The sequence below is a fragment of the Salarias fasciatus genome (genome assembly GCF_902148845.1).
Source record: "Salarias fasciatus chromosome 7 unlocalized genomic scaffold, fSalaFa1.1 super_scaffold_4, whole genome shotgun sequence".
In the NCBI taxonomy this organism is placed as follows: domain Eukaryota; kingdom Metazoa; phylum Chordata; class Actinopteri; order Blenniiformes; family Blenniidae; genus Salarias; species Salarias fasciatus.
In genome coordinates this window covers 192,513-209,676 of record NW_021941229.1, presented here as the reverse complement: position 1 = coordinate 209,676, position 17,164 = coordinate 192,513, and the positions used below count along the sequence as shown (strand labels likewise).

General features: G+C 48.3%; 1 protein-coding gene across 2 annotated transcripts in view; it reads right to left on the bottom strand.

Annotated features, from left to right (window-relative positions):
- The window catches only part of slc25a1b (slc25a1 solute carrier family 25 member 1b), a 68,764-nt gene that overhangs the window by 26,489 nt on the left and 25,111 nt on the right, over window positions 1-17,164 (bottom strand). For both annotated transcript variants that reach the window (XM_030085375.1, XM_030085376.1), the window contains exons 2-4: window positions 10,014-10,121; window positions 8,678-8,777; window positions 667-805 (exon numbers count right to left, since the gene is read on the bottom strand). In XM_030085375.1, coding sequence (XP_029941235.1) covers window positions 667-805; window positions 8,678-8,777; window positions 10,014-10,121 — 347 coding nt within the window. The remainder of the gene's footprint in view (window positions 1-666; window positions 806-8,677; window positions 8,778-10,013; window positions 10,122-17,164) is intronic.

Genomic DNA, 17,164 nt, shown 5'->3' with positions numbered 1-17,164 from the left:
TAAATGATTCCATGATGAACAAGTCCATTCTGGCTGGAGTTTAACTCTGACATGTGAGTTAGCAGATCTACGCACTAAATGTCTGCGTTCTCCAGGTTGCAGGGTTCTTGAGTCTCAGCTGTGCATGGCTGAAACAGGCGGCTGGCATTAAGTCCGGTCCCGCTGCAGCCTGAAGAAAAGCGTGCTACTGTATATGAATGAAACTGCGAATCAGTGGTTGTTTTTACTCCATTATGGCGGCGGTCCTCCGGTTGCAAACTCCCGGGTCACGTGACGCAGATACTCTATAGAACTGACTTTAATAGAATTAACTGATTTTAATAGAATAGAACTGACTCTAATAGATTAGAACTGACTTTTATAGAACCAAGCTGGCTTTAACAGAATCAAGCTGACTTTAATACAACAGCACCGACATTAATAGAATTGAAGTCACTTTAAAAGAATAGAATGGTGCAGAATACAGATACAATACATCATAGACTTGAAATCCCTGTGCAGCTCCACAACCAGTGATAATTTAAAGTAGATAGAATAAATTATTGAAAAAAAATAGAATATTAATAATCATTCATATTAATTGATAAATAAGTGAATGTGAATGTATAATAAATTGGTTGTAACTGTTTTTCAAATAAACTGCACTGCTTTAGTCTTTCTTGTTACCTTCACGGTCTCCATGGGACAGACGACCACCACGGCTTCGGCCACTCCAGCTCCCAGACCGCACAGGAAGCCTCGCTTACTGTCCAGCCTCCCGCTCTCATCACGCATCTTATTACTGAGGAACTCGAACACCCCAAACCTGGAGGAAGACCACAACACACAAGGATTCTGCTGTGTGTGTAGGATGTGTGTAGTTTGTGTTAGTCTGTGTTAATTTGTGTATATTTTTTGGGTCACCTGTGTGTAGTTTGTGTTAGTCTGTGTGTAGTTTCATTGTAGCTTGTGTCTTCTGAGTGTTGTCTGTGTGTAGTTTGTCAGTCTTTTTTTTTTTTTTTTTATTCACGCAAATCTTTATTGAGGAGTGGGCGGGTCTGGTTTACGAGGCAACTAAAAGAATTGGTGACTGTCAAATCTGATTTAAATTTTAACTAGAATTTGGGAGAGCGCAGACCTCCTCCACAGCTCAGATCAGTCACCAACAACCAGAAGAACACCAGATATAATCACACAACATTGTGATCGGGGTGTGATCGGAGCGGAGCGCTGCAGCATGCGGCGCCTCTCTCTGTCGCCCTCTCTCCCTGTGTGTGTGTGTGTGTGTGTGTGTGTTCATCTGAAAAGGAAAACCGAAAAGCAACATAATTTATGTTATTTTACTTCATTTTAATTTGAAAATTGACCGGATTCTCTCGTATTTTCCGTTCCCGACTTCCTGTGTGGTGTGATCTGCTCTGTCCAGCTTTACAGCTGGCGGTTTACGGCGAGCGGCTCGTGGAGAAAATAGAGAGGAGCGGAGCGCCGCGGTCCACGGCGCGAGCCGCTACGCCTCCTGTATGAACCGTCAGAGAGGTGAACAGGGGCGCCGATCTGACAGTCGGTGCGCGGCGCTTCCACTTCCGCGTCGAAAGCGGCGAGTCTTGTGTGAACCAGGCGTTTGTCCCCCCTGTCGGCGGGCCTGGCCAACCATGTGAAAGACTCCCTGTCTCTCAATGATAAAGAATCCTTTAAAAAATTCCTGGATCCAGACAGTGATCCGGATCATCTGCTCCGCTTTGCTCTTCTCTGACACCGTGCTAACTTAGCCACAATTAGCTCGGATGGGAATGCTGCGGAGCTCCTCTCCCCAGCAGAAAGGCACTTTGAGTCGGCACTTTGACTCGCCAGCGCTCCTCGCCTGGCTTGGAGACCTCCAGAGCCTCCCGCTGACGGGAGAGGCTCCAGCGGCTGGGCGCACGCCCCTCGGCCCACACACGGCGCTCCTCCGCCGGCTCGGACACCTCCAGAGACTCTCGGTGAGGAGAGACTTCCAGGAGCGCCCCGCAGCCTGCGCGCAGTGCGCCTCCGCTGGGCACCGGAGCTCCGCAGCAAGTCAGACGCCCGTGCGCCGTGACAGCCGGGGCCGACTCAAAGTGCCTCTCTGCTGGGGAGGGAGCTCCGCAACGTTCCCATCCGAGCTAATTGTGGCTAAGTTAGCGAAAACTGTCAGCTGGCCCACCTGAAGACAGTAGACGAGCTGACTTTATGATAACACTGGCGATGGATGAAAAAATATAGCCGAAATGAGCAATTTTGCAGAGATTATGTCCCGCGCTGAAGCTCCCTTGCCGTGGCCCCCGCTACATCGGTTGGATCTAAATAACTTCTGAAGGACTCCGAGCTGCACCATGTTTGTCAGAGTGAGTATATGAGCATGCACACACCTAGAAATAAGGTCCAGGTGTCCAAAAACCGGAGTTGCCCTTTAAGAGAAGTAAATCTTGTTGATATATTTTATTCTTTATTTTTTCTCATACCTTTCTTCGTCTAACTTCCTAATTTTGTTGCTGAGAGTTTGTAGTTTTACATTAACTTTGTTAGTAATGGAGCTTGTGTTTATAATTGTCTGTCTTCTTAGATCCCTTAGTCTGTCTAGATTTGTCGCCAAAGTCGTGTTAAAAGTCCCCCCCAATAACAAAGTGGCCTGACATCTGCACTAAAAGTAAAAATAGTCTCTCAAAAAATGTGGGATGGTCCATACAAATTTATCACATTAATGTTAATATCAGTAAGCTTTCCTTGAAGTATCACATATCGACCTGCCGTATCAGGTGTAGCTTTTAGTACTTTAAGTGGGATGGATTTGTGTATCAGTATTAACACTCCTTTGGCATTAGATGCATATGAAGCAGCATATGCTTGACCTGGCCATCTCCTTCGTATTTCAAAAGTTCACTATTCAACAGGTGGGTTTCTTGAATGGGAGAGCAGAAAGGAATCAAAAAAAGGTACATCATTACAGACTTCCTATGGGAAACAAAGTTAGGAAGTGCGACCAAAAAAACAAACCCGTGAGTGTGGTTGTAGTTTGTGTTAGTCTGGTTAGAGTTTGTGTTAGTCCGGGTGAAGTTTGTGTTAGTCTGGTTGTAGTCTGTGTTTGTCTGGGAGTAGTTCTGTTTCATCCCTACTGACCGCCAGAGGCGGTGCTTAAAGCACTGGAATGTTCCCTTCGCGCATGCGCATTTCGAGCATGTATACCAACAATGTCACTCGTGACTCCCCGGGTAACCCCGGAACCGTATAAATACCGGTTCCCTGACCCGGAATCGGCTCCTTTTTTCTTCTCGCGTTCAGTTCGTATACACCTGACGGGACGAGCCTGTACGGCGTCGTGATGCACCATCGCTGGGAGCCTTGTGACCTTCGAGGTCGGAGCTGCTTTATGCCCTCCAAAGGCTGTGACGTGTTGCGGTCCCGTTCACCTGATTCTGTGGCGCTGCGCGTCGCCTGTGGTGAGAGATTCATTCATACCTCCGGCAGACGGTAAGGCTGCTGAATCTCCTCTTCCTCATGGTCGCGTTCCTGGCCCGACTTCAGGAAGCAATTTGGCTGGTGTGATGCTGTGCTTCTGACTGTTGTTGAGCCGCATTGAGCCCGCCGCCGTGAGGGGCTCGTCAAGGCCGCTGGCTCGGCTTATGAGTGCGCCGACGAGCATCGCTACAGCGTGCGGGGTGCCCCCGCCCCCGCTGCCACGGAGCACGGCGCTAGCTCGGCTAGGCGGCTAGTCAGTGAGGTGTTTTGTGTGTCGGGGGATCAGCCTCCTCTTCCACCGGCCGCTGCGTTCTTTCTGATTGTTACATATCAGCTGCTCACTCAGGTGACACCGCTGCTGGCAGGCGGGCGGGGCCCGCCTGTTCCCTCTGCCACTGCGGTGGCCTCGGTGATAGCATGCGGCCGCTAGCGCGTGTCTCAGCTGAGCGGCCAGTCAGTGATGTGTGTTGCGGGCAGAAGGCAGCTACTACTACGCATACCCCAGCTACTACATGCTCTAGGTATCACGTGCACCCCCGCTCCGACGGGGGACGCCTCCGCTAGCAGGCGAAGGGAGCCGCCGCGCTCCTTCTCCACTCATAGCTTTCTCTGGCGTCTTCATTGTAGTGTGCAGGCCAGGGGTGTATCTCTGTTATTTGAGGCCCGCATGCCCCCCCCCCTCCGGACCGTTTCCGCAGCGCCAGGGTGCGGCGTTTCCGCCACACCAGGTTGCGGTGTTCCACCGGATTGCGGTGTCTCCGCCAGTTGCAGCGTCTCCGCTGGTGCGGTGTTACCTTATTGCACTGTCTGCACTGTTGTGCAGTGGACCGCTCCGTGTACTGCGTGAGCGGCGGCATAGCCTTCTGTTCTTGGTGCTAAGTAGCGGATGTTGCTCTGCGGCCGGCGTTCCGGCCTGCCGCTCTGTCCTTTTCCCCACACCTGTTGCTCGGTGTGTGGAACCGCTCCTGCGGGAGCAGCGGGGCGATCGTTTTCCCCCCGCACCCACTTGGTTTGCCGTGCAGGCTGCGTATACGCCCCTTCCCTCGGCTTACTGCACCACCGTCCTGGGCACCTGATACTCTGACTGATGGCACCACTGCGGAGCAGTGAGGAGCAGGTGTCCCTGGTCAACTGTTTTTTTCCATTGTGGTGCTGCCCGGCTGCTAGCTTCACACTCTGCGTTTGCTGTGCAGGCGGCGTACGCCCCCTTCCCTCAGCTTCTGCGCTGCCATTATTCTGACCGGCTGCGTGCGCGCAGCAGTGCGGACAGGCAGGAGGAGAAAGAGCAGTTGCCTGTGGCCGCTCTCTGTGCTGGTCGTGGATGGTGTCTGGTTTGGTTGTGCAGACGGCGTGCGCCCCCTTCCCTCAACCTCCATGGACAGGATGGGATATGAGGTGGGAGAGCTGCGTGTTTGTACGGCTCTCACCGCGGTGTTGCCTGGGGAGCCCCCGTACAGGCGGATGATGGCCGCGACCACTGTCATAGTTGTCTTGGTCCTGTTCACATCAGGGAGGCGCTGTTGTACAACCTGTGCATGGCCAGTGGCTACATGCCCTGTGCGCAGTGGGCTGGCTGGCTGGCTGGCGCTGGTCTCTTCTGCTGCTGGGGATGCCCCCCGCCCTCCCCCCTTCTGAGTGCCGGGGGGTGTACTCGGGCTGCTGTGCCTGGCGCGGCTGCGGCCTGCCTGGAGCATATGCCAGATGTGGGGCTGGCTATAGCGTCCCTCAGCTGCTCACGCTACCATTGTGCTGGCCTATTGCACGCACCCGCCCTGGCTGTCGGGTGGCGTGGTGGCAGACGGTGGAAGGAGCTGTCGAGCTTCCCTTCCTGGATGGCCTGGTGTTCTGCGTTGCTTCGCTTCCCCGCAGTTTCCCCCCTTCACTATTGGTGGCGGGTGTGCGATACACGCCCCCGCTGCTGTTGGGTGGTGCTACTTTGGAGGCTGCTGGAGGAGGGAGCTGCTGGGCAGCCGTTCCCTTTCCTCGACGTGGCCTTAGCTGGGACCCTGGCTGGTGATTAGCGTTTACTGTACAGGCGGTGTGGACGGCCTTCCCTTAGCTTACTGCATCGTTGTTATCCTACTGCCTTCTGGGTGCTATTTGCAACCCCCCCCCCAGTGGACCTAGTGGCAGCTGATGGAGGGGGGCTGCTGGGGGCTGCCGTCCCTCTCCGGGATGTGATTCTGATGGCTTGCAGGCCGATGATTGAGGTTGATTGTGCAGGTGATGCACTCCTCCTCCCTCTGCTTCTTGTATGCTGCTGTTTCTTCTGGCCTGGTATCTCTCCCACGTATGGGCTCCACTGGCTTTCAGGGGCTTGATCACACAGCATCCGCCCCTCCCCCAGGGTGTCGCACTGCCGTTATATCGACTTGTTGCGTGCACCCACCGTTCCCGGCGGGTGGCACCGCAGGGCAGGCAGACGGTGCAGGTGGCTGCTAAGAACTCCTGGGTTGGTTCTCTGGGCTGCTAGCCCGGTGATTTGCGCTGCGCCCCTGCTCTGGTGGGTGGCGCTACTGTGGGGGTTAATGGAGGAGGGGGCCGCTAAGCAGCTGGTTCCCCTCCTGGATGGAGCTCTGTTCATGCACGCCTCGCTTGGCTTGTCGGCATGATCTTGCTGATTACAGTAGGGCTAGCGTTGGCTGGCTCTTGGTTTTGGGCCGCATGTGCTGCTTCCCCTGCTGTAGGACCCCGCAGTGCCAGTCGCCACGCGATGAGTGTTGGTTGGGCACTGCCGGTGGAAGCACTGTTGTGTTCTTCCGGCTTATTGGTGCTTGCTTTGGAGCAGGGCACCTCTGGCGAGGGGGCAGGAGGGAGAGGGCACTGCTGAGCCACCGTTCGCTCTCCTGAGCGTAGTACGGCTACCCCTTGTTGGCCTTGCTGTCATGCGCCGGCTGTGTAGGCGGCGTATGCCCCTTCTTCAGCATATTGCACTGACCTTGTCTCCTGATCCTCTGACCGACACTGTGGGGGTCGGTTCAGCTGTATCCGCCCCCTGCCTCATTCCCAGCAGGTGCCGTCTTGTGAGACGGAGGGGAGTGGGGGCCGCCATGCGGCCGCTCCCTCTCCCGGATGTGGCTCCGCTGCTTTGACGTGGTGATGTTGCATCGGCTGTGCGGGTGGCGTGCGCTCCCTTCCCGCAGCTTATCGCCCTGGCCCCGTCTTGTCCTACCAAGCCGCGCTCCTGGTGTCGGCCTGGAGCCTCCAGCAGGTGATGGCCGTGTGTCGCCTTTTCCTAGGCTTGTACGGACCCTGCTTGTGTTGTTATGTGGCCAGCTTAGGGCGGCGGCCGCGGTGCCTGCCGGGGGGTCCATCCCCCTACTGGGCGTAGCATCAGCCGGGCTTCGTGGGCAGGCCCGTCTGGTGATGGCAGGCCTCCCGGTGGCGTTGTGGACGGTTGGCGTCCTGTCTGGCCGGCCTGCAGGTCGTGTGCCTGCAGGGGCCTCAACGCGCTGACGGACTCCCTCTCCTGTTGGAATCCTCCACCAGGGGGGTGGTGCCTCCATTTCGGATATGTGCGCTGGGGGGTGCTTAGGAGGTGGCCACTTTCCTCCTAACCCCCTGAGAGCCGCTGGCCTCTGGGCCACGAGGCACTTGTGCATTCTTGGCCGCAAGCCCTTCGGTGGACGTTCCCGCTGGCCCCTCTCCTTGGTCGACGCCCATCAGGGTGCTTCAGAGGGGCACACACACACAGTGCTGCGGGTGGCCCCCTACTGGCTGGCGCGGGCTTCGGGCTGCTCCGCCGGTTGTTCTGCGGCAGCCCATGGCGCCTTCTCAGCAGGAGGGTTCTGCTGTCTCGGCGCGATGGCCGGGTGGGGCACCCCCGTCCTCACCGTCTCTGTCTTGCGCCTGGCGACTGAGGGGCCCGACTCGCTGCTGAGCAGCTGTTCGGAACCTGTTGGGCGAGCCGCCTCGGATGCTCGGGTGCCCTCTACCGGCGGCTGTATGATAGTGGTGGAGGTTGGTTGCACGGTGGTGCAACAGCCATGGGGAGGACCCGTTGCCCTGCCCAGTCCCCGTGGTCCTGGACTTGGGCAGTGTTTGGACGTAGCCCAGTCCCCGTTCACCCTGGGGGTGTATGTGGCAGCGGGCCAGCCCACCATGCATGGTTGCAGGCGGCGCGATTGGGGACCACACTCTGGTGTGGGCTTTCCTCAGGGGGGCTCTGAGGCCTACCCCCCCTGGAGGCCGCGGGCACCCACCTCGGATCTACATCTTGTGCTGGAGAGCTTGTCAACCTCCCTTTGCACCACTGACAGCAGCAGAGCTGCAGTGTGTGTTAAGCATAAGACGGCGTTTATGCTGGCCATTACCACGGCGTAGCGTGTGGCTGCGCGCTCTGTCTATTCGCCCGGCATGCCTCCGGTGGTGCCCGGATGGGGCGGGCGGCACACCGGCCAGGGCTCTTGTGTCCAATCGGAGCTCTGAGAGGCCACATGGATGCGGCGGCAGATGTGCGGACATCTGACCGGCCTGTTGTCCACTACGGAGGCCCTAGTCGGGGCTCTGCTCTTCCAGGCAGTGCCTGTCCCACTGGGTTGTGGACGCCGTTTGCCGTTCCTATCAGGCCGCAGGGCGGCCTCTGTCCGAGGGTGTGCATTACCACTCCATTGGGGCGCCTGGACGCCCCTGGACAAGCTATGTGCTGTCGCCATCTGGATGACGCCTGGCACCTTTTCCAGGTTCTCCAGGCTGGCCGTTGTGCCTCCGCATGCACTACGGGTGGTACTGGGCCCTGCAGAGGCTTCTCAGTGAGGTTGGTCTCTGTGATTCCTCATGACTGAGTTGGCATTCGTCATTCCAGTGCTTTAAGCAACGCCTCTGGCGGTCAGTAGGGATGAAATAGAACGAGAGTTACGAATGTAACTACGGTTCTATGAATCCCGGACGACCGCCAGAGCGCTCTGTCACTTGGAATCCTCGTGGTTACGCGAGAAGATTCCGTAGGAGCCGATTCCGGGTCAGGGAACCGGTATTTATACGGTTCCGGGGTTACCCGGGGAGTCACGAGTGACGTTGTTGGTATACATACTCGAACTGCGCATGCGCGAAGGGAACATTCCAGTGCTTTAAGCACCGCCTCTGGCGGTCATCCGGGATTCATAGAACCGTAGTTACATTTGTAACTCTCGTTTGTTAGTCTGGGAGGAGTTTGTGTTAGTCTGGGAGGAGTTTGTGTTAGTCTGGGAGTAGTTTGTGTTTGTCTGGGTGTGGTTTGTGTTACCTGACAGCTGCTTTGGGAATGGAGCCATACAGTAGAGAGCTCAGACCTCGGTAAAGACCTCTCACCCCATGACCATTAACTGTCTGCTTCACACAGTCCACTGTAGGACACACACACGCACACACACACACACACACACACACACACACACACACACACACACACACACACACACACACCTTCGTTATTGTGAAGTCCACTTGTTTTCTTACTCTGATAAAAATACATATTTTCTGTGCTTGTGCCAAAGTTCAGGAGTCAAAGAACACTCTGTGCATGTGTGTTTTCTGTGTAGTCTGTGTTTGTGTGTCTTTTACTGATGCAAACAGTTTATATCATTACTGCACCTTCAATTAAAACCTTTTTGTTGGATGTTTAGGAAACATTTGATGTGGTCTCACTATTTAAAACCCACTCCAGTGAAATGTTTTACACGTCATGCAGCCATTTTGGGTGTAGCCTCCAAAATGGCTGCATTGCTTGTGGTGGCCCAGGGTTCATGGCGACGTCGCTTTTTGACCCTTGGATGTCGGCTCTTCCTGTCATTGTGAAGCAGAATTCACCAAGCGTTGGATTGTTCTCCACGAACAGGGAACGTGAGCTGGTTAGACCGTGGTGAGACAGGCTAGTTTGACCCTGCTGGTGATGAGTTGTTCCAATAGTAATTGCAACAGAGCCAGAATGAAGTCTTGTACGGCCCGTCATACAAATATTTTACAATGAAGTAAATTCTTGAAGTTAATTGCATGATATGTGAAATATCATATGCATTCAACTATTAACAATAACATTACCTATTAAAATATTTAAAAAATATTTTTTTTATTTCTTGAAGCAATAAATTAAATATTAAAGGAATTTATTGAAGTTGCTTAATTCAGAAAAAAAAATATAACAGCATCATAAAGTTTAAATATGAAATCACATCAATTAAAGACATGTATTTTCCAGCTAAGTTAAAGTTGTTATATAAGTTTAATCATTTTAGAACATACAGTTAAATTATTTTAAAAAGTCCTAGTAAATAACTTTAAATTCCATAAATTACAAAAAAATATTTTGTTAATATAAATAAAAGCCTTTGCACTGGCAGATGGGTGGGAGATACTATTAGCATTGGTGCATTGAATAAATAGGCACTAAACTTGCAAACTAAATATCAGAATGATATTAAAATTATATTAAAAGTTGTTGTTGCTGCAGAAGCTTTTAATGCTAATATATTTCTCAGAAAATATAGTATTTCTATATCAAAACTTTATCTGATAACCAAACGCGGAGTGGAGATTTCCAAAACCAATAGGGAGGAGAGGTTTTAAATGAAGCAGAGACTCACCGATGCCTCTGTACTTTGGAGGGTTGGCCTTCTCATCCAGCTGCAGCTGAGTTTTCACGTACTCGGTGGGGAAGGTGATGCAGATCTCGATGCCTCCAGCAATCCCACCTGAAACAGCCACAGACAGGTTTAATCTCCGTCTGGTGAAAACAGGTGAGGAATTCAAGGCAGACAGATGAAACAATCATCTTCAATAAACTGCATCAGCACGGCAAACTTTCACTTCAAAAACTTACACACACACACACACAGGCCAAACCTTTCCCAGATTTAGTCAAAATACACACAAGCCACAAAAAACATTCTCGTAAAAATGAAATGTGATACTTCAGGGATTCAAGAACTTTAAGTATGAGACTAAAATTACTGTTTGCACAATAGGGTTAAAGTTCGTGCAGTTAGTAAGAAATTCATTTTTTTAAAAAGACGATTTGAGAGAAATGCCGTGTCAGCTGTTGGTACATGTGCACGGAGCAGAACCGACAAGAAGGTAAATTTTGAACTTTGAAAAGTGTAAATCCAGAAAGAGATGAAATAAAAACCAAAAACTGCCTCAAATATCCCAGAAATGAATAGAACAGAAGGGGAAATAGAAGAAAAACAACAGAAGTAAGTAGATAAAAGCTAATAAACCAACTGACTAACTGAATACAACAGAATATCAAAAAGGAACAGATTACATTAAAATTTAAAAAAAAAAAAAAAAAAAAAGTAACCAAAGAAGACTAACAAAGTCAGCTTGACTGGAGCAGAATGAAGTACAATGAAACACAATAGGATAAAATGAAAATAAAAAGTTAGTGAATAAAAAGGAACAGAATGGGTACAACAGAATAGAACCAAAACATAATGCTTTGAAACACATTCAAACATGCAAACACCTCAAAGACCCTCACGTGATCAGCCTGTGAACTTCCTTCAATCCCAGCACTTGGAGTGTGTCCCAGTTTGAACTGATATGAGGCAGAAACAGGAGTGAAAAAGTGAAGTCTGCATATCTCCACCGGAGCAGCCGCTCCACCTTAAAACCTCCCGGAGGCCTCACATCTGCCGTTCAGCAGCAGCGCCGCCGGCCGGCCTGTGACTGGCTGATGGAGGCAGCCTCATTCTGCCCTGCTCCTCCTCTAGCTGGAGGGGGTGTGTCGCCTCCACACAAACATTCCACCCTGACCTCTGCAGAAAGTTACACAAACTGACTCTGATCTTTAGCTTCACGGCCAGAAGAGAATTCTGTACACTTGTCAGACGTTTTCATGCTGTGAGCATGCAGGAAGGAAGAATTCGAGCTGCTTGTGCACAAACTGTGGATTCTACTTTTATTGACAGCTGGTTAGGAGGCCAATAAAAAAAAGTAGTTCATTTAGGTGTACTGTGAGTATACCTATTTCATTCTAAAACTGGGGCAGTATACTTGAAGTTTACTTTTTATATACTATATTCTATATGAAGTAGGGATGTGTGAGTACCGATACCAGGTATCGGTATCGGGCGGATACTGGCCTTATTTCAAAGTACCGAGTACTCTTGAAGGCTACTGATACCAGCCGCCGACACTCAAGGCAAGAAAATCCCAGGCGTAGTGAGCCCTCCTCACCAGCAGATGGCGGTAGTGCAACCGAATGGGATGCAAGCTGCCCACAAACATGAGAGAGGAAGAAGCCCTCCTCTCCAGGAGGTGGCGACAGGCGCTGAGCTACACCGCAGCAGGCTGACTTCTCCATGAGTCTCATCCAGAGCAGAGACAACAGGATGAATCCAGAACGGCTGCTCGTCTCACCAGAACTTCACCGGAGTGGAAATTCTTTTATATCAGTGAAAACGAGCCGAGCTTTGCAGAATGCAACCTCTACAATGCTAAAATTGCTAGAGGAGATGCGTGATCTTGTTCATTTACCACCAGTGTTAGTGGTAGCAACGCGTTATTAGTAACAGTGTTACGTAACGGCCTTACTTTTTTCAGTAACAAGTAACGTAACGCATCCTTTTTTTAATTCAGTAACTCCATTTCCATTACCAAATGTTTCGTTACTCCGTTCCTTTTGGCGAGGTGTCATTCAACGTTTTCATTCCAATGGCGCACAGTTCCTGTAACATTCCAGCAATCAATAAAGTTTCATTGAATTGAAAACAAAACATTCGGCGCTCTCTCTCCTGCGTCCGTGCCTCGACCACTCTGGTCTGATGAGCAACAAGATGGCAGAGAAGAATAATTTCCAATCGTGGAGATATTCGCATTATTTCAGGCAGTAATTATTGCGTGTGCGACCCCGGGGAACATCCTTTTTTTTTTTTTTTTTTTTACAAGGCATGATTTTCAGTAATTTCAGTGATTTAAAGTGACTAAAATGCTGTGAGGATGTTTTCTTTCAATTGTGTCTCAAACCAGAAGCCTTAATCTCACTAACTGAACGCTCCAGCTGCACTTTGATGACCAAGTGTTTGTTTTATAACAACTTTAAAATCCAGATTGCAACGATTCGACAGGCCCCCCTCACTGCACCTCCAGACATAGAACGCAACACAACGAAAGATCCGTCTGCTCTACCCCGGTTGGATATCACTATAAACTAGAAAATCTACACTTTAAGATGACCCCAGGAAGAATCTTCTCTGAGTCGACCAGCTCCCGTCAGCGGCAAAACAAACCCAAAGCCCAGATTCACATTTCGCAGCCAGCACCTCAGCTCATGTTTCTCACACACTTCTTCACCACATCTCAAAGCTGTTCACACCAAACACAACATGTTTTATTTCCTCACCGTTTTGTGGTCATTTTCCATCTATCTACTCTCCTCCGACCAAAACTAACCTCATAATCCTCTGGAGCAGTAAAAGAGCGTCATGAGCCAGAATTAGATGTGCTGCCCGGTGTCGCCATCTTGTGGGCTTGTCGTTAATCTTAGGAGTTTAAATAAAGTTTGTTGACTTTCTACATCTAGAAAGCTTTCAAACGAAATGTTACACGTGACTGAGGCATCATCCAGCTGGGAGACATCTTTGAGCGTAACTGCAGGAGCCGCCGCCATCTTGGATTTAAGACTCACCAAGGGCGCACTGCAGAGCAAGAGGCACACAAATGGCGAATAGTTACTATTTCTGTGATATTTGGATTTTTTTTTATTCTGAAACATGCACATTTATCTTCATTGTACATTTCTACTTCACATTGCACATTGTTTTTTTCTTGATGTGTATTTTTCATATATTATTGTTTACAGATTGCAAAGGGAATTTTTTGTTTTCCTGTGATATAATTGGCTATTTCTGTATTGACATGTATATGGTGTTATGCATCAGTATGCATTTCATATTTAATTCATTGTCTTTAACAGAAGTTCTTAGGTGCTGAGTGAAAGCACGTTAATTTGTCCAACTTGATTCTGAATAACAGATTATATCAGAATGTCTGTATTTGCTTGAAGCCACTTTAGTTTTTTGCAGGCTGTTGCTGAATAAAATAAATAGGCATTGAAAAAATACTTTGGTGTTTGTGTTGGGGCACAGTGGAGAATATTCCATGGATAGTTAGTAGTTAGATTCAGTGATGTGGATGAAATGAACTGAAATGGTCGGTTTCATCAACAGTTTGTAGTATAACACCAGTACAGACTGAAATAAGGGCTACAGGGGAGTTCAATCAGTCAGCCTTTATTTATTGAAAGCACTTGAAAAACATTTAAAAGTAACTGAAAAAGTTACTTTTTCAGTAACGCATTACTTTTTGGTTTAAAGGTGCCTTAAGGAGTTTGCACGTTTTATGTGAAACAGCGCCCCCTGCAGGCCTTGGGCATAATGCAGCTTAGTGAAAAACTCGTCCCTGTGGCTCCTGTGCACGGAAGAGGGGGACTCCGCCGTCGCTCGTTTAGAAGCGCTCAAGTAAGATTTAAGTTTCTTCTCCCTGGTGGAGTCTGTGTGGAGCTGCAGTGCTAGAAGCCAGTCTGTTCTGACTTTCTGGAAGATCCTGCTCAGTTGTTGCTCACTAAGCATCTGGCGGAGTAATGGCGGACAAAGCGAAACTTAAGGAAATCAGGTCAGTGGGAGCGCGCATTACGTCATTCCTTTCAAATTCTCCCAAAAAAATGCTGGAGCCGGACCGGCACTGTGACTTTCAAGTGACAGTTTAGCCTGTTAGAGGTTCTGGTAATGAATATGTCAGGGCACATTGTACACATCTTTAAACATGTGTCACATATTTATGGTGGAAAATAAGTATTTTTAAGGTTGTAAAACTCCTTAATGCACCTTTAAGTAACTGAGTTACAAACTGAGTTACTTTTTTTGTGAAATAACTAATAACTGTAACTAGTTACTATTTTTCAGTAACTAGCACAACACTGTTTACCACTAGTAATTTGTTGAAACACCTCAGGGTGAAGCTTGTGGACGAGAGTCTGACGCTGCTGTGCTGGAAAAAAACTCCTGCAGCCAACTGGACGGCAAACTCTGCAAAAGACCAAGAAACTGAAGTAAAACTCAAAGAGTTGTTAGTTTTATTTTTCAGGTGATTATTTTGGACTTAAACATCGTGGCTGTGCTGCCTTTTTTTTAGAATTAAAAGTCATTTTTCAAAAATGATCTGTCATTGCATTATTTTAAATTTTATGAATCAAAAGTGTCGGTATGAGTATCGGTATCGGTGAGTACTGAAGATGAAGTAGTCATACTTGGTATCGGTCTGAAAAAAAGTGGTATGGAACATCCCTAATATTAAGAATAGTATAGTGAATAGTATAGTTGGCTTAGACTGAAAAGTATAAAGAAAAGTCAAAGTCTAAGTATATTAAAGCTACAATTTAGGCTTGAAAATAAAACTTAAACTTGCACTTTAGTACACATTTTACTTTGTTCTGCCAGAAAAGGTTATTACTTAGTGTATCTTGATCCAAGTACGAGCTACCTGGGGCTAATGGCGTTTCTCTCATGTATGGAGGAGCAACAGATACAGGCGCAGTTGTCTTCATGCGCATACACAAACACAGACACACGAACATACCTGTCTGCCACCGATGTTGTGCGCAGCGGAGGATATTCCTGTTTCTTCGACTCTATCTCCTCTGAGCAAGGTTTACGCACCTGGTCCAGCCGACATCGCGACATTGAAAGATACAATCATATGGAGTTTCCAGACGCAGTCTGTGGAAGCACGCTATATGGCTGCTGGAAAACGTTGGATAAACAAATGCGCTGAGGAGAAAGTTGTGATGGCACGTGATCCAGTGCAGCTACGTCACACATCCGTGTCATGTCATCCAGCCGCTGTCGCTACGCAACAAAAATACAGACTATTTCAGACTGTGAACCACGCCAAAGTTCTCTGGGACCCGAAGGTTACACCAAAAGGAGTATTTGGGGGACACCTGAATATAAGAAGTGCTGTGCCTAAATCAGAACGACTTGAACAGCTCTTAACATCCTCCAACCTGGACTTTTTGTGCCTCTCCGAGACTTGGCTGAAACCCTCCATCTCAAATAGTGTTATCCACATTCCAGGTTATAACATTCATAGACGTGACCGTGGGCATGGCAAGGGGGGCGGAGTCATGATCTATGCTCAGGACAGTTTTCATTGCACACAAATTGAAGCAGTGGGAGATGTGCTGGAATGTATGGGGATAAAAATTAGATTGTCTCCTGAATTGTCTTTGTATAGGCCTCCATCAACTGATGATCTATTTTTTAATCATTTTACTGACATGCTCAGGAAATGTGATGCGAAAGAGATTCTCCTCATGGGGGATTTTAATATAAACTGGTTTGACAAAAATGGTAGAAAAAAGCTGAAAGAAATTACCCAGAAATTTAATCTTAGTCAAATGATAGAAAAAGCAACTCGAATCACTAAGACATCTCAAACACTCATAGACCTTGTTTTCACAAACAAAGCTGATGGGATCACTAAAATTTATAATTTAATAACTGGTCTCTCTGACCACAATTTAACTTTAGTTGCAAGAAAATTATCCAAAGCACGTTATAGAAACTTATATAAAATTAATTCTAATGAGCATGTCACCTATATTCCAAGAAAAGATTATGAGGTGTTTAATAATGAAATAAGACAGAGTGATTGGTCTGAGACAGTAAATGAAAAAAAATGTTATGCAGCAGCCGAGGATTTCACAAAAACACTTCAGCAACTTGTTTTAAAATATTCTAAAGTGAAGAAGTTGAAAAAAAGGGGTAAAATCCTTTACCTTGGTTAAATCACACTAGACCACAATAGACTACACTAACCCAATATTTATAAAATTGAAATCCTTAAAAATTAAAGAATTGGTAGAACTCAACCTTCTTAAAACAATGTATAAAGCTCACCGGAAAAAATTACCATTTAATTTACAGAATAGATTTGCAAAGCGAGACAGTCAATATAGATTAAGAGGCACTGAAGTTTTCGAACGACCGGAGTCAAGAACCAAACTGAAGGAAAGATGCATCACAACAAAAGGAATCAGTTTATGGAATAAACTTGACAGTGAAATGAAGAGGTCTCAGTCCATTCACATCTTCAAGAAATGTTTAAAAGCACAGTTATTGGGAGGGTACGACTCTGTTTTAAAGAATGGTCAAACTTAGAATGATTGTTTCTTTTGAAAATATTTCATTAAGGTTTTTTTTTTGGAATTTACATTTTGGGAAATGGTTGTATTTGATCTGTAATTATTTGTGAAATGGTCGTATTTGTATTTTGATTTAGTGAAATGGTTGTATTTAATTTTGTATTTTTTTTTTGTGATATGTTAAAGCTCGGGTAGACGATATCGTCCAAAAGCACCTTTAGTCATACTGAGTGAAATGCTCCTGCCCCCTGGGAGAAGTCAATTCATTATGTGGACGGAAAAAGGTGCGGAAAAAGTCTGACAACAGTAGCGGCCAAAGGACAGTAAAAACTCCGACCAATCGTAAGGCGCGGACCACTCTTCAGGAACCAATCAAATCCCTTCGCCGTTCTACCAGCCCCCTGCGCGTACATTTCAGTGGCGTGCGCTGGCCCTGGTTCAGAGCGCGTTGCCAAGGCGCTCTCGCTGCTTGCGGCTCGCGTGAAAAATAGAAGGAAGCGGAGCGGCGCGCTGCGCTCCTGTGCACGTTGTGTGCGGCAGTCAGAAAGGTTCATAACATTGGAAGCGATCACAAACTCAGTGCGAGTGGCG